The sequence below is a fragment of the Falco cherrug genome, chromosome 1 (assembly GCF_023634085.1).
Source record: "Falco cherrug isolate bFalChe1 chromosome 1, bFalChe1.pri, whole genome shotgun sequence".
Classification (NCBI taxonomy): domain Eukaryota; kingdom Metazoa; phylum Chordata; class Aves; order Falconiformes; family Falconidae; genus Falco; species Falco cherrug.
Genome location: NC_073697.1, coordinates 18,069,202 through 18,090,746, shown reverse-complemented (window position 1 = coordinate 18,090,746; position 21,545 = coordinate 18,069,202). Strand labels below are relative to the sequence as shown.

General features: G+C 40.6%; 1 protein-coding gene across 7 annotated transcripts in view; it reads left to right on the top strand.

The window, feature by feature from the left end:
* Window positions 1-16,671, top strand: part of PTPN13 (protein tyrosine phosphatase non-receptor type 13) — a 126,489-nt gene extending 109,818 nt beyond the window's left edge. For 5 of the 7 annotated variants that reach the window (XM_055727792.1, XM_055727783.1, XM_055727788.1 and 2 more), the window contains 14 exons: window positions 24-234; window positions 1,149-1,219; window positions 2,888-2,943; window positions 3,612-3,768; window positions 4,102-4,278; window positions 5,579-5,661; window positions 6,880-6,935; window positions 8,032-8,135; window positions 9,265-9,413; window positions 9,987-10,077; window positions 10,550-10,887; window positions 11,441-11,656; window positions 14,776-14,838; window positions 15,842-16,671. In XM_055727792.1, the coding sequence (XP_055583767.1) occupies window positions 24-234; window positions 1,149-1,219; window positions 2,888-2,943; window positions 3,612-3,768; window positions 4,102-4,278; window positions 5,579-5,661; window positions 6,880-6,935; window positions 8,032-8,135; window positions 9,265-9,413; window positions 9,987-10,077; window positions 10,550-10,887; window positions 11,441-11,656; window positions 14,776-14,838; window positions 15,842-15,922 (1,853 nt within the window). In that variant the 3' untranslated portion in view covers window positions 15,923-16,671. The remainder of the gene's footprint in view (window positions 1-23; window positions 235-1,148; window positions 1,220-2,887; window positions 2,944-3,611; window positions 3,769-4,101; window positions 4,279-5,578; window positions 5,662-6,879; window positions 6,936-8,031; window positions 8,136-9,264; window positions 9,414-9,986; window positions 10,078-10,549; window positions 10,888-11,440; window positions 11,657-14,775; window positions 14,839-15,841) is intronic. The other 2 variants (XM_055727812.1, XM_055727797.1) reach the window with 1 other exon arrangement.
* The last annotated feature ends 4,874 nt before the right edge of the window (window positions 16,672-21,545 follow it).

Genomic DNA, 21,545 nt, shown 5'->3' with positions numbered 1-21,545 from the left:
CCCCTTCCTTTTTTCCTGCAAAGGTTTGTTGTTATCAGGAGGTCATGACAGCATTTACCAAGTTGTGTATATTAGTGACATCCTCCCCAGATCGGTTGCTGCCAGAGAGGAGAGTCTCCGTGCGCTAGATATTATCCATTACATTAATGGAGTAAGCACACAGGGAATGACTCTGAAAGAAGCCAAAAGAATGCTGGAAACATACCTTCCAAAAGTGGTGCTCAAAGCAACCAGGTGTGTTTTGGAAGCAAATGCTTCCCTGTACCTTTTGTTTTCCTTGCATGATTGCATGAGTATGTGGGTGAAACATGTTCCTGGCATGACAGCTAAGTCAGAGGTGTACTAGGTGGCGTGTTATTGAGGATTGACGCCACAAAAAGGGTCTGTGTAGTCACAGGTTTGTGCTTCGGTGGAGCAGAAGGGTACTTAGTACTAGTGGTGCTTTGTGTTTCTTGGAGGAAACTGTCCAGCTAGGAAGTGCAGGTGTTCAAAGTACCATTTTCAAAGTATGATGCAGATTATTTAAATGCAATTACTCCTTAAAACTGCAACTGAGGGTTCTGTAATCACAAAAAGGAGATGAAATGTTTCACACTTAAATAGTTCTACTGTCACTTGGATGTCCCAGCACACTGGTGAATGTCAAAACCCTACGGCGCAGATCCTAGTGCACTGCTGTATTTTCACTGATGCCTGCTGCTTCTGTTAGAGCAATACAGCAGTCTGAAACTCTCCATGTTACTCTGTTTTTAAATTTACCTGGGACGGAAACATTTACTTCATTTTTTAAGTCTTCCAGCCATGCCTGCTGTTCTTTGCTTCCTCTCTCCCTTTCTTGTTCCCACTCTGTTTTATCCCAGAAGGGGAAGGAGTTGCAAAGTCCTGAGGCTGCAAGGTTGAATCATTTTGTCAGAATCTAGAGGGAAGTTCCAGCTCTAACCAGCTATTAGGTGCTCCTTGAAGTTGGAACTAACCCAGCTATCAGTGCTTAATCTCTCACATTGAATATTTTAAGTATTCCAAAACTGTTGTGATAGAAAGCATGACTAGCGTTTTTACTGATAGTACATATTTACGTCAATATCTGGTGATTACTATGATTTACTTATTTTTTAAATAAAAGTTTTTGTAAACATTTCCTTTCATAGAGATGGTCATGCGGTGCTTCCAAAATCCAAAAGCCCTGATAGCTCAAATCCATGGCCAATGAAAGCTAATGGTAAGATTTGCTTGCTTACTTACTGCAAATGAAATGCACGTATTTACAAAAATGAAGGAACTGATATGGGCCTTAAGATACCATCCTGGTCTGGTGGCTACACTACAACTCCATTTACTGTGATCAGCTGCAGGAGGTGTTTGCTTGATCTTGCTTTTAGAAGCTCTTATGAAAAGAGATTCAGCAATAGCTTATGATTCCATTTCTCTTGTATTTTAGAAATTCTCTCTAATATCAAGCCTGAGTCTTCCAAGTTTAAAAAAAAATCAATTTATTATCATCATCATAATTGTTAATAATAACAACAACAATAATGTTACTGTTGTTTCTTGTGACCAGGCATAAAAGTACTGATTTGTTACATTTGAAAGGTCTTTATGTCTCCTTTTCATCTTCTCTTTTTCAGGACTAAAGGAGCCTAAATTGATTTTATTGCTCCCCTCCAGTTTGTTTACCTCTTGCCATTTTCCTCTTTAAGTGTGATGCTTCTGGTCATGCACATGGCATTGAGTGAGGTTCACCAGTGCCAAGCAGACAGGAAGAATTCTTTCCAGAGTTGTGTAGACAGCATTTCTGTTAGTACATCCCAAGTGAGATCACCTTCCTTTTCCTAAATAGTTCCTTGTTCACTCAGACTTGAAGACCCTTTACCACCTACATCTGCTTCTGTGCAGAGCAACTGCTTTATGCAGTTACTTACCATCTTAAGCATTTGCTTTTTATTTGAGATGTTGCACTTTGCATTTGTCTTAATTCTTTATAGTCTTGTTTTTCATGCTTCCTTTAATGTATCTAGTTAACTTCAAGTATCGATCTTGCCTTATGAAATTGTTGCAACTCCTACAGTTTATTGTTGCTCACATATTTTCCAAGTATAACATGTTCTGTGTCAAAAGATTTAGTCAAGATATTCATTAGGAGCAAGCCTTGTAACCAAATCTTGGAAAACCCTACTTAAAACTCCCTTCCTGTAGATGACTTGTCACACATAGGTTCACAACAAGATATAAAGGTTACTGTTGGCCTTCAGTTATTTCATGTACAAGTTTGTTTGTTTGTTAAAGTGTGACATATATGAAAATCCAGGATTTAACTGGTAGTTAGGTAGATACCATCTAGTGGTTCCACTTTGTCTTGTTTACTGTACTAGCAATGGAATGTCTAGGATAGGCAGTGGTCTCTGATAGCATGGTATCGCTCTTTCTTTACCAAGAAGAGAAGGCTATGTTTGAACAAGGACCCAGATGTCAGATGATATTTGGGGTCAAGGGGTGTGTGGTGGGTAAGATAGTGATGGGTGATTGTGGGGTTGTATTTTGTACATTTCAAAGGAAAAGGGAATCGTGCCCTGTTTCCCAAGGGTGCATTACCACTGTATGTTGTTAAGCTATTTATCAACACGTTTCTCTTTGTTCAGAGTTGGTTACCTGTATTAGCATTCATGCTTTCTGATCCCATTGAACACAATATTCAAAAACCCTTTATGGAATATAGTCCATCAGACATAAGTTTGGCAATGCCCAATAACCAGGCAGGCAGAAATGTTAGTTATTTTGTAACATGTTACTGAATATTTTGTTTCTGTTACGAAAATAATTGAAGGGAGCTAATTTAATTTCTGTGAAAAAGTTGCTGTGAAGTTATTTTTTTCCCCCCATTTTTATTTAGGCTGTTCCTGTGGGGATCCCTCTGATAAAACAGAAGCTGATGCTTATGGGCCCAAGGTAAATATTCCTCAGTTGTGCCTATTATCATTAACCAGAGAAAAGGATCTACTTCACACACATTTTTTAAATAAATAAACAATCCATTAATGAAGCTATACAAACTCACTATTACCAGTTGACATGAATAAGCAGTCATTGTAAGAAATACGCACGATTTTTTTAATTGATCTTCTCTTTCTTTGGGACTGCTTCATCAAAAGACGAATGGTCTTATGAGAAGGATGCAAGGTTATGATCCAGAAAACTCCATTCTGTTCAGTTTCTGCAGATACTTGCATGTTACATTTACTAGATGGTTTTCTTTCTTTTTTCCCCCCTTTGTTTTTTCTGGGAAATGATGTATTGTGGGACCAAAAGAATTGAAGCCTGCATATGTTTAGAATAATGTGAAATACTATTATGTGTTCTCTTGTAGTAGTTTCTTCTTCATCATCATGTGGTTTTTTTCTTACTTGCTTTAATTTTTTTTATTTGCTTTTTTTGTATGAAACTTCTAACACCTAAAAACTGCCCACCCATCACCCAGCTGTCTCAGATGAGAATATGTGAATAGCATTTCTTATTTGTTGTTAAGTGGAGCAGTGAACTTTTTAAGGGTTGCTTGATGCTTCAACAAACTGCCAGACTCTGTAAGAGTTAATTTGTACTGTTCTTGGTTTTCTTAGTTAAATGGCAATGGTGTCCTGGGACCTTCTCAGGCAAACACAGAAAACAATATCCATCACACAAAAGGAATAATGAGTCTCTCAGGATCTGGAGATGTACCTTCCCTTGGCTTTACCAATCAGATGTCAGATTTTTCTAAACACAGTGACAAGTCAGGTAAGAGGAGGTGAGATGGGGGACAGCAATATTGTCTTTAGCATACAAGAGAATCGAGGCATTGTTGAGTAGGCTGAAATAAGTCAACACTAGGGTGGCAGTCAGTTTCAGAAGATCATCTCCAAGGCCTGTGCTCAGCTTTAGAGGAATTAGTTGATGTTGGAGGTAGATTTTTGAAAGTAGGATTCTGTGTTAGAGAGAAATGAAGGAAAGCCATGAGAACAGCTAGAAATAATGCCATGGTGTCTGCCCCTTTGATTTTTTCCCAAAAAACATCCTATTTTGGGAAAACTTGTCATTTTATACTAAGTCATTTTATACATTTCTCTTTAGAAACAGAGGTTCCAGATGATGAGTATTATGACGAGGATGATCACAATGAAGTTGTCCAGTATCTGTTGGATGTTGTAGATGAAGAAGCCCAGAACCTCTTAAATCGTAATAATGCAACTTCAGAGGCTCAGAGCCTTCTACATCTCAAGAAGGCTGCATTAGAAGATCACCTGCCAGGTAGCGTGAGCCATTTAAAAAGCATATTATTAACAGCAAAATATTTCTTGAAATCAGGTGCCAAGTAAGCAGTTGATTTGGCAAGGAGAGTTGACACTGATGTGTGAACTCAAAAGTTTCACAGGTAGAACACATGGTTCTGATGGAACAAATAGTTGCTGATCCTAGCAAACATCAGATGCGATTTAATAAGTCAGGTTCTGGTTTGATAAATCTGGATTTTGCTTTATGTAATCTAGGAAAATGAATCCCATTCTGGAATTGTCTCTTGAGTGGAATTCATGTTGTTTAGGTACCTGGTTCTGCAGCTGCAGTTGGGTTGAAATGCTGAAGCATTTCAGCATTTCATTGATTGCAGATTGCACAACTTGGAAATGTGTTGAGATCTCTCAAAACCGAACAATTTGCCAACCTGCTTTGTCTTTTTTAGAAGGACTGTTTTTTTTCAATAGCTGGTTCTATCTGTACACCCTTCTTTGCCTTCATTCCTTCACCTGAGCTCCAGTTATTAACTGAAATTTAGCGTAGAGTAGAATTTGTAGTTCCTTTGTGGTGTCGCACTATGTATATGTGCTCCAAAAGTGCAGCAAAATGCTTGCTACTCTTGTAGAGGTTCCTTCTAGAACTCGTGAGATACCTTTCAAAATTATAATTATTTCAGCTCTTCTGCTGTTCTTCAGGTTCATTGGGTTATTGTCACTGGTCATTATGTTAGAAGTCAGGGAACTGAGGGTCTGGCTATGCCAGGACCTCAGCTGAGGAATATCACTGGAGCTCCACTACTTTCAGTTTTTGTAGCTAGGATCTGGCCTACTTTGCACTGAATCCATAAGATAGGGCAGCAGGGAACTACTGTGGGAGACAGATACAAGTCAGATTTTGTCTGGCACATCTTAATACAAAGAGCAGGTAGAATCCTGGTTTAGACCTACTGCTGGTCTAAACGTAACTGAATTGCAGAAACACTGTCGACATGGGAATCTAATAACTTACTAGTACTAGCCTGTCCATCCATTATGTTGTGGCACAGATAGTTAGGTATGCAAACAACCTCACATATAATGACAGCTGTTCCAGTTAAAAAAGAAAGAAGCCTGAAGTCTGATTATCCTATACATTAAGACCTCTTTGCCAGCACACTGGTAGCAAAGGGACTTAAAAGATATTTCTTAGTTATTCTGGCACCTGTATTCCCTGTGTAGTGCAAGGCAGGTGTAACAGAATTTCCATCTGTGAGAAGGTGACTCCTGGGTGTATTTTGGTGATTTTTATACTGTATCTCCTGATTTTCCTGTTCCAGCAGAGGTGAATGGAAAGCTGACAGAAGATAAGTCTGAAGACACAGACTGTGATGGGTCATCTTTGCCTGAAGATTTTTCAGAGGTGGGATGGCAAGAAGCTGGCAGTCTGCTGATTTTGCTTTCTCAGATGGTCTTTGAATTTATCATTTTTCTTATGGCCATAAAACTTGTGGAAATAACTTTGCATGTCTTTTAAATGAAAACACCTTTGTCCGTGGTAGCTGTAAATGGTGTACATTTATTTTTTTTAAAATACCGTATCATTATTCTATCATACATTAACTATATTAGAGAACAAAGCTTAGTTACTTTACACTATTTCTTATATAAAGCCCAACACCTTTTTTCTTTTTACTTTTTTTTCCAAAAAGAGTGATAATGAACTACCTTTCTTAATGTTATTTGAGGCATTTAATCTAAAACATATCCTTGATTCCTGCTCAAAGAAGGGAAGCAGTGCTGTGTCCAAAATGTAAATTTGAGGTTTCCTTTCCTCCTGCTTTTTGCGAGGTTATGTTCATTAACTTGAATAATTTTTGTATGTGGTTTACCGTACATTATTGCATGTCCTGTTTTATATCAGTCACTAGATGCCTGGGTTTTGTCTCCTATTTCAGATCAGGAGAACTCTTGTCTATCCAGCGCATCCTAGCTGTTGTAGCTTTCTGTCCCGTTAGTAGAGCCAAGAGTCAAGTCGGGCATCTGGCTCAGTGTCAGTGTGCTCTAGGAGATCCACAAGTAAATTTCTCAGAGTATGGCAGTGGAAACTTGCAAGCTGGCCTGTTAAGTATAAATGGTTTTGTAGAGCTTCTTCTTGAAAGGAGGATCAAAATGCTGCCTTCTCTGCTGATTCTTCATCATTTGTTGAGGAAGGCATATGTAGGAGTACCTGTCATTTAGAGGTAAAGCCCTGTTCTGTCCTGTATAGGAATGGTGGTTAGACAGGAGGCAGACATTTTCATTACCGAACTTACCTCATAAAGTGTTTTAAAGTATTATAAACAAAAAAAAAAAAATCAGCTGGAGAAAATATAGATGGCTGTACTTACTGTGAGTCAGGAATGATTTTAAATAGTTTTTTGGCTTTGTAACAGTAGAGCCTCTTTCCAAGTGCTCAGTGTTCTTGTCTGTTATTTTGGGTTAATGAGATGTCTAAAAGAGGAAGGTCTTTCATTATGTGCTTCTTTGAACTTAATACCCTTCAGAAATAGTCCATGTAATTGTTAATTGCTTAAAATTTACCGTGCATGAGTGTTATAACTATGTCCTTTAATGTGTTTTGAAATATTTCTTCTACTAGCCAACACATGTAAATGGTTGTGAAGACTATTGTGAAGTAAAAGCTTTGCCAGAAAGGTAAGATTTATTTTCTAGTGTGGCTTGAAAGCAAACCTGTGAAGTCTGAAACTTTCAAAAGGGATGTGTTATAATGAGAGTAGAACAATATCAACAACAAAACCCACCCCCAAACCAAAATAAACCCAATGAAATATCTGTGCAGTGCCCTGTTTAATTGCTCTCTGTCTATTCTTGTTATTTAAAAGGTTATAATTTGCCTGAATACTGGTCTGCTTTATGTGGCTTACTATGCTCTAGATTTATTTGTTCCTTTGATATGTAGATATAACAAGTAACTGGGCTGTTGTTCAAATACATCCAAGTACCTTAATTTGCATTGTACTAAAAATTTGGTACTTGCATGTGAGGAAAACATTCGAACAATGCTGTCTTCAGTTTGAATCTTTACAGGCTTCATTAGTATTACTACTTCTGGGTTTAGAGCACAGAAACTAAACCGGATAGTTCCACTGGTCCATCTGTTCCATTTGGGTGCTTGGGGCTTATTTTTTTTTGACATGGAAAACTAAGGATACACCTGCCCAAGTTACTAGTTGTCTCTTTGAGCCACCCTGAATTCTGGAAATCCCAAGATTGTTTTTCTTTGTGAAATAATTTTAGTCCTTAGTCTAAGTGACACTTCAGTCAAAGTGTATATACTTCTTCCTCTGTTTTGATTAATTTTCTGGCGAGTTTATGGTTGAGATTTGGCACAAGCAGCCTAAAATACTTGATACATATATCACCATCTTCAACAAAGCTAAAAACTTGCAATTGAAAATAGATATTCTAGTGTATAGGTAGTGAATTATGTGAATGTTACAAATATGGTATTGGATGTTATCTGACTGCTTAGCCTTTGAAAGTAGTTGCAGTGATAGTTATTACTAGATCAATGTATTTCTGGCTCTTTTTCCACTGTTATCTTTTACAAATCCTCACTGGGGATGTAAAAAAAGGGAAAAAATTCATGGGTTTTTTGAGGTTACTGGTATAAATCCAGTTCAGAAATATCGTAGCTATAAATTACTTTCTGGCAATTTTTTAGTAAGTTGCCAATCTGTTGGTTATTTCTAGGTGTTATTTCTTACTTCCATACCTTGTCCTCTTATAGATCTCCTCAACAACCTCCATTGAGCCAAGCAGATGAAGATGAGATCACGTGGGGAAGTGATGAACTGCCGATTGAATCAGTCAGCCAGGAGTGTGTAAATAAAGGCAAGAACTTTAATAAATAATCAGTGGAAAACTGAGGATCATGTTACATAGACAAAATGTCAGGTGTTAGTTTTAAAAGGCCCTGGATGTGTTTTGAGGGTGTAATGACAGGTATAACGGGAAATGTAGCAGCTCAGCAACCCACTGGAAAGGCTCTTCACAGCTTTGTGTAGTAAGCGTGTGAGAGTTAATAGGAAGAAGTATTGGCAATGTTGTGCAGGTAGATGTAGCAGAATTGAAACTAGCTGAAATGCTTTCTTCCATAGTATCAGTCTGACAAAAGCTGTAACAGTATAGGTGTTTGTCCGTGATCAGTTTGATATATTGTGTTTTTCACATACCAGCTATTCCATGCTCAAATTAGGCAATATTTTTTCTTTGTCTTGACTCTCATTTTTCCACTGCTGCTTAGAGTGGCAGACTGGAACACTGCTCAGTGTGATGGGTTTGGCAGAATCTAGACTTTTCTTTTTGAGATAGCATTAGAATTGTGAGTTCCTGAAATTCATATACAGTAGCTTTTTCTCTGCGTTCATTAACAGAAAAAAAAGATAGTCTGGGCAAACTTTTAGACTACATCTAAGACACTTTTAATTGTGATACCAGAGAGATTCTTGGTTTATTAATTTTGATGTGCTTCAGAGAAACACTGAAGGCCTGATAGAAGGCCTGAAAAAAAGATTGCTTTAACACATTTTGTGAATACCACTTGGAAGACATGTTGAGTGTGTTAAAAATGAAGTCACAGACTGTGATGTTTCAAGTGGAGAATTCTGAATTCATCCCTGTGTACATTCATCAGATTTGTAGGTTATTGTGTGAAGAACTTAAATTTTAAATGTATTTGAAGTTTCTTTCAGTGAATGTATTGGAAGTTCAGGAAAATACTCCCTTTGGTTCCTGGATTCATCAAAGCTGATTTTGCATCATACTGGTTTTGTTAGTTAATTTGGTTTTACCTGTCAAACTGTGAGGTCATTTGTGTATTCTCTCTGGTGTATGGACACATTCTAGGGAAAACAAGGTAATACAGTGGTGGACAGCAACAAGGAAATCCAAGATTGCACTAGAGTTTGTTTCACTAGTTTTAGCTATTTATTTATATCAATCGGTCTTGTTCTTCTGCTAGGTATCCCTTCAGTGACAAATGAAGAGATCTCTGCACTCCCTACAGTGGATGTGCTCCCTGGAGGCAAATACTCAGGAGCCAAATTGAAGTCAGTGATCAGGATGTTGCGTGGATTGCTGGAACAGGGAGTCCCTTCTAAAGAGATTGAAGTGAGTAACTATTTGTCCTTCAAAGACCTTTTTTCTAGCATGAAACACTTAGAAATAGAATGGCTGGTTCATCACTGCTTTAAATACCACAGCTCTTTAATTTGCAGCTCTAAAGGGTTTTAAAGACTTCTTTTACCAAAGACTTCTCTCCGTTCCCCCCACTAGCTGCTGAGAGATGAGGTTAGTTTGAACCAGGAATTCAATTCAGAAGTGTTTACATCATTCTTTCTTCAAATGAATAGACGTTAACAGGCATAGACAAGGTAAACAAAGGCTGTGAAATCTAGCTGCTAAGCGTGAAAACAGCCTTTCCGAAATCTTAAGTCAAACGTTTTACAGATCTCTTCTTTGGGAGAATGAGATAAAATATTCACTGGATAATAGGGTTTTTTTACTTTGTTCCGTTTTCTTAGCTATGTGAAATTAGATTCCTTCCTGTGACCGAATTATTTTGCATATCCACATTAGGATTTTTTTTAATGGTTCTGTCTGTTGAAATCTTGGTTACATAACTGCTCTTAACACTCTTACCGTTCAGCGCTTTCTAATGCCCATGTAACTGCTTCTTTACAGAACCTTCAGGACTTAAAACCTTTGGATCAGTGTTTGATTGGACAAGCAAAGGAGAATAGGAAAAAGAATAGATACAAAAACATACTGCCTTGTAAGTCCTAACTAATCTGAAGTTCACAGTTGATATTTTGTCACCACCTGTATGGTCAGATGAATTGGATCAGGAGTGGGATGGTTTGATTTCCCAATACTAGTTCTGCTGAGTAGAGAAAAATCATATCTACTACTCATTTTCTACACATTTAAAGCAAGCATTTATAAAGGGGTTTAAGATCAGTGAACAATAGACTACTGTATTAGGTAGCAGTGGATGTTCACAGATTCTTCAGTTGTTTCAGCAGATCCTGTGTCTTAAATGATGTATACGTATGGAGCCAGAAAATATTTGTCAATTTTACCCATGTAAAATTGGAAAAACAGACATGTATATTATTGTCGGTAGATTTCCTGTAACAAAATCCTGTTCGCTATCTGAGCCTGTAAGGCTCAGCATCTCTATTGTGTGAAGGTCTAATTATGTGCACACATAACATGGAAGTATTTTTGTTCTGTGGGGATTGCAGATGATACCACTAGAGTACCTCTTGGGATTGAAGGTGGATACATCAATGCCAGCTTCATTCGCATGCCAGTGGGGAATGAGGAGTTCGTGTACATTGCATGTCAAGGACCTCTCCCTACTACCGTAGCAGATTTCTGGCAGATGGTTTGGGAGCAAAATTGTACTGTGATTGCCATGATGACTCAGGAAGTTGAAGGAGAAAAGATAAAATGCCAGCGTTACTGGCCAGATGTACTCAATAAAACCACCATGATAAATGATAGACTACGGCTTGCTCTTGTAAGACTCCAGCAACTGAAGGGCTTTATCATTAGAGTGCTGGAGCTAGAAGAGATTCAGGTAAGTTAATCTAATTCTGCATGCTGAGAATTCTTTTTCTGAGTGTTGGCATTTTTATCCCCATACTTCTGGCTTGCCTTCTTTCAGTCACAGTGTCTGTATCAAGAGATAATGCGGGCCTTCTCCTCCTTGCCCAGTGATAATTACTAGGAAACTCCTCCTCACTGCATCTTGTGCTACCCTGTGACCTTTATAGGAGAGCACAGTTGGGCCAGGAGATGATTTCGTTATGCTAACAAGACTAAATTTTGGCTGCCTAGGTGCCTTTGGCCACAGAAACATACATAGGAATATGAAATTCACTACTAATTCAGTCTGGCTGGTTCATTGCCCTGTGTGATCAGTTCAGTCTAGACGCACAGTGAACCTTGTACTAGTCAATTATTTGCTAGTTATTTTCAGTTTAGCTCATAGTTTCTCTTGTTTTATTGAATTACAGAACACCTTAATTGGGCAAATCCCTCTCTTCTGAGACTGTTTGCCTTTGGGAGCTTAACTTTTGTCTTTTTACGCTTCCCATGTGTTACATTTTGTTGTTGTCTTTAAACCTCAGACAGGTGAAGTGCGGCACATTTCCCATCTGAACTTCATCGCCTGGCCTGACCATGACACCCCTTCTCAACCAGATGACCTGCTTACTTTTATTTCCTACATGCGTCATGTCCACAAATCGGGACCTATCATAACTCACTGCAGTGCAGGCATTGGACGATCAGGGACCCTTATTTGTATAGACGTTATTTTAGGGTTGATCAGCAGAGACCTTGATGTGAGTACCCAAGAGGATGATGGGCTGAGCTGTGCTTTTGACTTGCAGGAAATGTGTTTCATTGGATCTATACAATTGTGTAAAGAATATGCCATGCTTTTGAGAGTAGCATGCTGTCCATGTCCTAATGCAGGGGTCCTCAAGCCCCCCCAGGGTCCTCAATCCGGCCCCCGGTATTTACAGAACCCCCCGCCGGGGGTTGGGGGGGAAACCAAGCAGCCGCAGATGACTGCCTGCCACTTCATCTGCATGCCGGCCCCCTGGTTAAACAGTTTGAGGACCCCTGTCCTAATGTAACATAAATCAGGGTGTAAAACGGCAGTACCTGTGAAATGTTCCTTTGTTGATGATCCTGGGGAGGGGGGAGGGAGGGTGAGAAGCTCTAACATCTGCTGGTTCTTGGGTTAGCCTAGGGAATCTTGTAAAAAGTATCCTGTCTGACACCTCAGCAATCTAACATCGTTAGGTGCCACTTCAGATGTGCTAGGGTATGTTGCAATGGCATCTTCTACCATAGCAGTCTTCTGTCGTATGGCTTGGGAACAACGGTGTGTTGCCATGATAACTCAAGCAACTGAAGGAGAAGTTAAAATGCCTGCCTTACCTGGCTGGATGTACTCAGTGGAACTACCGTGTTAAATGCTATTAGGGCTGAGAGTTGTGCCATTTAGTCTGTCAGAGATCCAGGCACTATTGGAGGGCAGCCAGAAGCGAACCCAAGTATGTTCAGGCAACTGAATCAAAAACTCTGTGTACAAACATCTCAGCTGGAGATGAGGGTATGTAAAGTAGCTTTACAGCCTACTGGATGTCCACTGGAAATGCAACACAGCGGGGAGGAAAGAGTCTGGGAGGTTCCTGGAGTGTGTGGATGGTAACTCCTGGCACAGCCGGTCAGGGAGCCAGCCTGGGGAGATGCCCCGCTGGAGCTGCTGTTCATGAGCAGAGAAGGGCGGGTGGGTGGTGTGGTGGTTGGAGGCTGTGCTGGGCATAGCCATCGTGAGATGGTCGGTTTTGATTCTTGGAGAAATAAGGAGGGGGGGGGTCAGCAGAACCGTTGCCTTGGACTTCCAGAGGGCCGGCTTTGGCCTGTTTAGGATCCTGGTGGACAGAGTCCCTGGGCAGGCAGTCCTGAAGGGCCCAGGGGTCCAGGCAGGCTGGGCATCCTTCAAGATGGCAGTCTTACAGGCGCAGGAGCTGGCTGTGCCCACGTGCCAAAACATGAGCCAGTGGCAGAGAACATTGGCTTGGCTGAACAGAGCTATGGCTGGGACTCGGGGCGGGGGGGGGGGGGACTGAATTTTACCGCCTTTGGAAGAAGGGGCAGGCAACTCTGGAGGACTATAAGGATGTTGTGTGGTTATGCCAAGAGAAAATTAGAGAGGTAAAAGCCCAGCTGGAACTTATGTTGGCCACTACTATAAAAGATAACAAAAAATGTTTTCAGATACACGTTAGCAACAAAAGGAGGGCCAAGGATAATCTGTATCTTTCATTGGATATTGTGGGGAGCATTGCCATAGAGGGTGAGGAAAAGGCTGAGATACTTAATGTCTTCCTTGCCTCAGTCTTTAATAGCCAGATCAGTTACCCTCAGGGTGCTGTCGTGTCCCGGCCCCGCCCCGCCCCCTGACAGTCCAGGAGGAAACTGGTGTCCATGACCTGCTGCTCCAATTGGACACACACAAATCTACAGAGCTGGATGGGATCCTCCCGAGGGTACGGAGGGAGCTGGCAGAGAATCTCGCCAAGCTGCTCTCCATTATTTATCAACAGTCCTGGCTCACTGGGGAGATTCCAGTTGACTGGAGGTTAGCCAGTGTGACGCCCATCTACAGGATGGGCTGGAAGGAGGATCTGGGGAGCTACAGGCTGGTCAGCCTGACCTTGGTGCCGGGAAAGGTTACGGAGCAGATCATCTTGAGTGCCATCACGCAGCACATGCAGGACAACCCAGGGATCAGGCCCAGCCAGCAGGGGTATATGAAAGGCAGGTCCTGCTTGTCAAACCTGATCTTGTACAACAAGGTGACCCACCTAGCGGATGATGGAAAGGCTGTGGATGTCTACCTGGACCTTAGTAAAGCCTTTGACACCATCTCCCACATCACTCTCCTGGGGAGCCTGGCTGTGCTTGGCTGGTGAGGCTGCACCTGGAATCCTGTGTTCAGGTTTGGGCCCCTCGCTGCAGGAGGGACACTGAGGGGCTGGAGCGTGTCCAGAGACGGGCAGCGGGGCTGGGGGACAAGTGCTGTGAGGGGCGGCTGAGGGAGCCGGGGTGTTTAGCCTGGAAACAAGGAGGCTTGGGGAGGACCTTATCACTTTCTGCAACTGCCTGACAGGAGGCTGTAGGCAGGTGGGGATCGGTCTCTTCTCCCAAATAACTCGTGACAAGACAAGTGGAAATAGCCTCAAGTTGCACTAGGGAAGGTTTAGATTGGATATTAGGAAAAATTTATTCACTACAAGGGTGGTCAAGCATTGGAACAGGCTGCCCAGGGAGGTTAGTGGAATCACCTTCCTTGGAGGTATTTAAAAGACGTGTCGATGCGGTGCTTAGGGACATAGTTTAGTGATGGACTTGGCAGTCCCGGGTTAACAGTTGGACTTCATGATTTCAAAGATCTTTTCCAACCTAAGTGATTCTGTGATTCTTAGCTTTCCCAGCACAACCAGGGATTATGCTTTCTGGGGTGATCCACAGGAGGGTGCTAGCTTCCTTATTTTTGTAGAGTTGAGCTATGTCATGATTAGCTCAGTGGAGTTTCTAAGCATCTGCTAAATGTCTAGAATTTTATAGACTTCAGGGAATAAAGTGCTTTGTTAGATTGGACAAAGAGGCTCTATCCTCTGCACACTCAGCTCCCAGTAAGAGTAAGCAAAACAGCCAGAGCACAGAGAAAGAAAACAGGTGAAGGAGGGTGTCGCATTTAGGAGGGCCACATCCATATTGCCCAGAGACAGCACATGCTGGATTATTTACCAGACATACACAGGCTGTAGTGAATTGTTGTTTCAGTACTGGATGTTAACGTACCTAGCTGGATTCATTGGTCTGATGGTGGGGATGTTTCCTTTATGTCTTTTTTGAATGTTTAACTTACTGTTTGTTTTGGTAGTTCGACATCTCAGACCTGGTACGCACGATGCGTCTGCAGAGACATGGGATGGTTCAGACAGAGGTGAGTCTGGCTTCCCCAGATAGATGCTAAAGGAAAGGCATTGGAATGCTAACTCTGATGTGCCCGGAAGCTTTCTGTGAAGCTCACGATGATGATTGTCTTTGTGCCCTCTAATGGAACGTTTGTGTTGTGAGAATTAAATCAGATGCATATCAGTGAGTAGCAGGATGCATTTAACAGTTACAAATGCATGCGATTTATAACATGCTGTGCTGGTTTTATCTGTGTTTTTAGGAAAAAAAACACAGGGTTTTCATCTTCAAAAATGTGTTATAGAGGAAATCGGCTGAGGTTTTTTGGCTAAAAAATGCATTATGAACTGAAGAGAAGGCCTAACTGTAGCTGCTATGAATCACTGATACTGCTGGAGATGTCTTGAAATCTCTTTTGAAGAGATACTCAACCGAAAGGTTTAGGAATAATCTGGATCTAAAGCTAACTACTTTAGGGAGGGACATCAGAAGGTCTTGTTAAAATCTGCACTTTTTTCTTTGAATGTGAAGGAATGGTCAAATAGTAGTTTAACAACAACAAAAAGCCCTCAAAATACAAAAAAATCTAAACCCAAATTACAAAACTTACTAGCCACACCTCACACCCTAAAACATGTATTAGCCTACATACCTGTATTGCTGAGATTAAGGTAAGGCTTTGCACTGTCACCAGAGTTGTATATTGGTTGACATTAATGCAAGACCTTTAAATTCACTTGATGTCTTCATTTTTACTTATATAAAGTACTTACTCTGAGGTGCTTTTGATGTGAAAGACGAGGATAAATGTCCCATATAAATGTATGTTTAGTGGCAGGAGAGTGCCTGTATTTAAATTGAGGTTGCATTTTTCTCCACTGTGGGTTTTTTGTTTTGTGGGGTCTTTCTTATTTAACTGTAGAAATAGTATTGAAATCAAGTGCTGTGCACCTGTGAAGTGCAGATGATAATGAATTACTTATGTGGTGCAAGCATTTTTCACATGTGATGTGATTTCCTTTCCTTTGCAGGATCAGTACATTTTCTGCTATCAAGTTGTCCTTTATGTCCTGAATCATCTCCAACATGAGGAACAACAAAGAGACAAATAAAATGCTGAAGCAGAAGTGCTTTTAAAATAAGGAAGCAAGGAGGTCTAGAGGCTCTCACATGTTTTCTTTGTTCTGCCAATAGTTTTCCAGTCCCTTTCGTCAGTTGCTGTCAAATGTCTTTTCTATAAAGTCTCTCCATCATTCCAAATAAGGTATATGGTTATAAGGAAAAGGGATAGCTCATACAATACCACTAATCTCTTCAGCCCCGTGGACATACATGTGAAATTTTTTTATAACAGTAAATAATATTTAATAAAGCTGCATTTTCTGCAGTTTCCTTAATATGTGATAAAATACTGAAATAAAAATATTTTAATTAAAAAAGAAGTAAATAATAAGAAAAAAGTAATCTTGTACTTCCTGCAGTTCTGCAGCTTTTGGGATATTTGTTTCTTATGGGGTAGGGAGTGGGAGGGATGAAGCAGTGTTTTTTATCCTGGCAAACTTTATTACAAATAAAGACATTTTACTAGTCTCTTTTAAAAGCTTGTTTATGGCACAGAATTTTGCCCTTTTACTACAGTTACAGCTATTTTATAGAGGGCATCTTGAAATCAGCATTTAAGCTTTAATAGATGCCTGTTAGCTTAAGGATAGTAGCGAATGTTTACTGTATCACAGTTGTTAATGTTTACTTCATAGAGTTTCATGTATATATTTATATACTTTTACAAAAAAGCTGAATTACCCAGTTCTGATTAGGCATCTCCACTCTGTAAATAAAAGATACACCTAAAGTACATTGATCAGCGGGTGTGGGTATTTTTGTGTCCTTGTGACTGTTTTTCTTGCCCTTGTCTTTCATTGTGGTTGCTGCCCTTCTTAAGAAATTTGCAACAAAAGGGCTGTGCACATTTTAAATTGTCAGTGTCCTGTTCTTAAGTGTCAATTCAAAAAAACCTGCGGAACTGTGGGTTCCTTTCTGGAGAGTTTGCACACTGTGGTGAAAGGAAGAGGGTATTTTCCTTTCCTCCTTATTTTTTAGCATACCTGGGCATTGAGACTTGTATGGCATTTTTTGGGGTGTGTTTACACTTGGATGCTATGGCAGTGATGTAATCTACTCTGCTTAAAACAGGCACTTTGAGGTGGGAGGCAGGATACTGGATTTTAAGTAACTCGGTGTTTTAGTGGTATTGTAAACAGTCAAAACTGTTCTGCAAGGGAATCTTTATTTTATGTGGTGTGGGAACCTTGGATGATGAATAACTGCCATCAGGCTGCACTGGGGACTTTTTGAGGGTGTGAGCAGTGTTTGTGTCCCAGCAGTCCGTACCAGAACTGAAGCTTGTGACCTGTGCTGTCAGGAAGGGTGTAAGAGTACCGATTTGACAGTATTCTGCGCTGCAGTGGTGGAAATAAGTTCAGAGGCCTGTGGTTATCCAAGGTTTTCACTCTTAAGAATAGTAGCCCACAGTGTTCTGGTGTTCCAAAACTGAAAGAGTCACAGTCTTGCTTGTGTAATGGTATTCTAGCTAGTAGTAGTATGACTTAAAGGAAGAAAGCCTTTTTCACTTGTCACAGTAATACTATGATTTTTATTCCCTCCAGCATACCAGCACAGTTGAAAAATTGTGCATTTTTCAGAGCAGTGTAGTTTGAAGAAGGAAAATTAATTCTGTGTACATAGAAGCAGAGGCAAACTGACTAGCTGTGTTGACAGTACACCTATATGAAGGACCTTTAAAGTGAAGACAGAAGATTTTCAGTACTACAGTTGTCAACAGGCAAAGTAAGTAAACAGCTAGGGTTTTAACAAACAGCGAGTTCAGAGGATTTGGGTATGTCTGCTTTTTGAGAAACAGTATAAAAATTATGGTGACTAGACAGTATTGTTAAGGCAGTTGAATTCTTCCTTTAGATGTTTTCAGATAACGTAGAAACAGGAACTGATTTTTGTGTACTGTGCTAAATGAAGTCCACTTTGGTATGATGCAAACAATTTGCATCAGGTTACAGCTTATGGGAAGCACATATCAGTACAAGAATCCAGGTTATGCAGCTTGACCTGACAAATATGAATGTCTATGGTATGGTATGTTATACCCAATTTCCTTTTATTGATGGGTACGTAGCAAAGGATGATTAACGACCTAACTTCCCCATCCTCAGAAAAAGGAAACACACGCACCCCAGACAGTCTTTTCTGTTTCTTAGATGATTGCCCTTGGAACGTGAGCACATGATGAGTGCTCACCCCAGAAATCCAGCTGGGAAACCCAGCTATCCCTACTCATTTATTAACAACTTTAACTCTGTTAAGAAACTGGGAATCTCGTGGACCATCTGCCTTCAATCTGTTTGTTCCAGCTGTTTCCATCTGAAATCCTTCTCCCAGTACCATCAGCTGAAAACAAGGTTGTGCAGGAATAAAATGGAGTTCCTACACTCAAGTTTTCTTGGCCAAATTCCTGATTACTCTGATTTTATGACAAAACAGATGGGCCCCAGTGGGAAGCATTCGGGTGTTTCTAAGAAGTCATGCATGTATGGTGAAAGGTGGCATTGGCCTCTTTTGAGAAGTGGTCTGAATTTCTTTGGGGTTTTGTCTCAACCTTGAGGAACTCGATGACTAATAAAGACTAGGAGTGCTCCCTAGTCTAATACTTGTTGAGGACACTGGGAGGGTGTGAGGGTGTCTGTTTTCTGTTAAGCAGGTAGAACTTGCCATCTGTGACACTTGACATGGTCAGTTCGGTTGAAATAGACCCCACAGCTCAAAACTTATTACAAGAAAATAGATGTGCTTACATGCTGTGGTTGCTTAAGCTTGTTTTCTATGGGGAACCTGGTTGGAAATATGCACCAATACACATCTTTTTCCCGCTGGATTAGGCTACCTAAAATCTTTGTCCCCTTTGAAGAAATGAGAAGAGAAATGACGGAGAAGATAGTTCCTTGAATGGAAAAATTGCTGTGTGCTTGCTTAGTATGTTTCTGTGTATCATTTTCGGGGGGGGGGGGGAAATCTTAAGTGGCAGCATTTTTGTGGGTTTTTTCCTTTTTCCCAAGTTTCCCCCCATGTCTCCTCTCCCCCCGTTCCTCCCACCATGTTTTCCTCCCCTTCTACTTTTTAGAACTCTGAAGTTTTGCAGAGTAATCAACCAGGGCATGCTCCGGCTGCGAGGGATTTTACTTTTTATAGGTATCTGATTTTCAGCAGGAAGTTTACCAGACTAGGAAAAAAACTGATATATAACCCATTATTGTTCTAATTAAAGAACTGTCCTTGTATGTTAACCCAAGAGAGAAAGGTTACTTTTTTTCTTCTGACCAGAATTGGCTGACAGGGGCATATCTGCTGTGCTACATAAGCAGCCCTGTGCCATTAGTAGTTTATCATACTTCTGTTTTTCTTGCTGGTCTTTGCTTATACAAGAGAAGGGCAACAGCCTACAAAGGAGGGATTCCAGTTGCTCATTGGATTCTATTTTAGAGGGCTCATTACTGTTGCTCCTTGAATGCTTCTAAGCAGCCTCTTCCTTTGCAACTTACATCCTTCTAAAACTAGCTATCTGGGGAAAATAAATAGTTAAGAATGATTGAAAAATTTGTTGTGTGTAGGGAATGCTTTCCTTTATCGAGTATCCAGTGTTTTGTAGGAGGATCCTGGAAGGTGGTGGGAAAATATTTGAGTATTTCTTAAGTGGAAGCAGGTTCATAATCAGGGTGTGGGCATGTACTTCTGTTAAAGCACATAAAAGACATACAAATGTCATCCTCTGATGGTGCAAGCCCAAATAGAGGCCCATTCTTTTGGGTCTTCAGGTCATTTTGCAGCTGCAAAAAGTCTTCTGTCTGTATGATGAGGTGGGACTTAGGAGGACAATGAAAGATGACATAAGAGAAATCTTGGGAGCTCAACAACTCTTTCTGTGAGCTGAACTACATCTAGTGAAGGTGTTCTGTAGTGACTCTGCATGTGTGGCAGAAGCCAGTGTAATACCCACCCCAGCAAACCTCTTAAATGAAGGCGCAAGATAATAGGTGGGCCAGGATAAGTACCGCGTGTGTTTAACAGTGTAGAAGAGAATTTTAATCTAAATTGGAAGGGTCAAAAATGGCTGACTTGCAAGTGGTAAAATGCTTACCAAGTGCTTCTGACTGCCTCCATGTTAAAACAGTTAAATAAAAACAAAAAAACAAACCACCCTTCTCTTCCACTGGGAAACCAAAGCAGCTTGGCCCCTTGTGTATGTTAGCAACTTCCTGGTTCATGTCTTTTCAGTATTTCTCATTTCTCACATAAGTGAACCCTTTTTTAATATAATGATGTCTGTATGCATGATGTCTGTGATGTCTTTTCTACAGCACCCAAGGGTACAGAAGCCGGTGAGCTGAGGGCCAGATTTTATTAATGGAGTGGAAGGCACTGTGCAAACTTTCAAGAATGTGAGACATCATCAGGATGCAAGTTTGAATTTATGACATCCACTGACAGTCAAGTCAGAACAAAGCTAGGGGCAAACATCAAGTGGTTTGTGGCTGTTAGCACAGCTGAAGTGGAGAATCCGTTCTGTGCTGCCTTCCTAATGCAGTTGATCTTTGCCATCTGAAGGGTAAACATGGGGAAATGCTACTCATCAATTAAGCAGCTTTGAGAGGACAGCATAGCAAGGCTTCTGAATGTTAAAGGCACAGTGAGTTCTTTGGGGGTTTTGTGGTATATTACTTCATTTTACCTATGATACAAGTATGTCTGATGTAATCCAGCAGTTACTTTCACATTTTAAAAGTGTATGTACCTGTTGATTGAAGGGGAAAAGAAATGCATTAAGAAAAAAAAAAAGCATAGTAATGCATCAAAGAAATGCTTGATACACAGCTCGATTGCTGAATTTAGATATTTTTTCTGGAAGGTCTGCATATTTGCTTGAAAGTAAGTCAAAGATGCTGACAGATATAAGGGTCTGTAGGAAAAACAATGCACCTTTTGGTTCATGGATGACCAGCATCTGGTCATCAACAGCAGCATAGCAGAAAGGTGGCTTAGAAATCCTAGTTGGGCTTGAGAGGGTGGGCTGATGGGGCTGAGTCTTGGAAACAGGTTATTTCACTTGAAGGAAAGTGTTTCCTCTTCCAGGAGCAGAACAGTGCTCACTACCTTCAGCCACCTCTCTTTGGAGAAAACCATCTGCATGCTGTGATGGCATTGCCGTTTTCCAGACTGCCTTGGAGTCTGGGGTGGGGATAAAGAACAGTGCTGCTTTGTTTAAGGGGGGAGGGACACAAAGAAAGGACAAAGCAGAACAACACCTTCTGCGGCTGGCATTCAGACCTGAATTTGAAAATCACTTGTTGTGCTTTATTTCTACTGATTTGTGTCAGCCAGCCAAGTGATCTCTGTGGGGAGCTTTGTTTCTTAATGAGACGTTAGGGAAGGGGTGGTTGGTTTTGTTTTAATGAAGTATTGGAAAGATCTTACTGGCTAAGAGTATGTGATCTGAAGGATAAATTACTGGGTTAGGAGCAGATTTAATTACTGATTACTTCAAGTGAGTCCCATAAAATGGATTTCATGTTCCTTGTTGTACTGTGAAGACCTTTTTTTCTCTGATAGGGCTCTGACTCAAGTATAATAGCCAGATCCCCAAACGAAGTGTTACCTCTAAACAAAGTT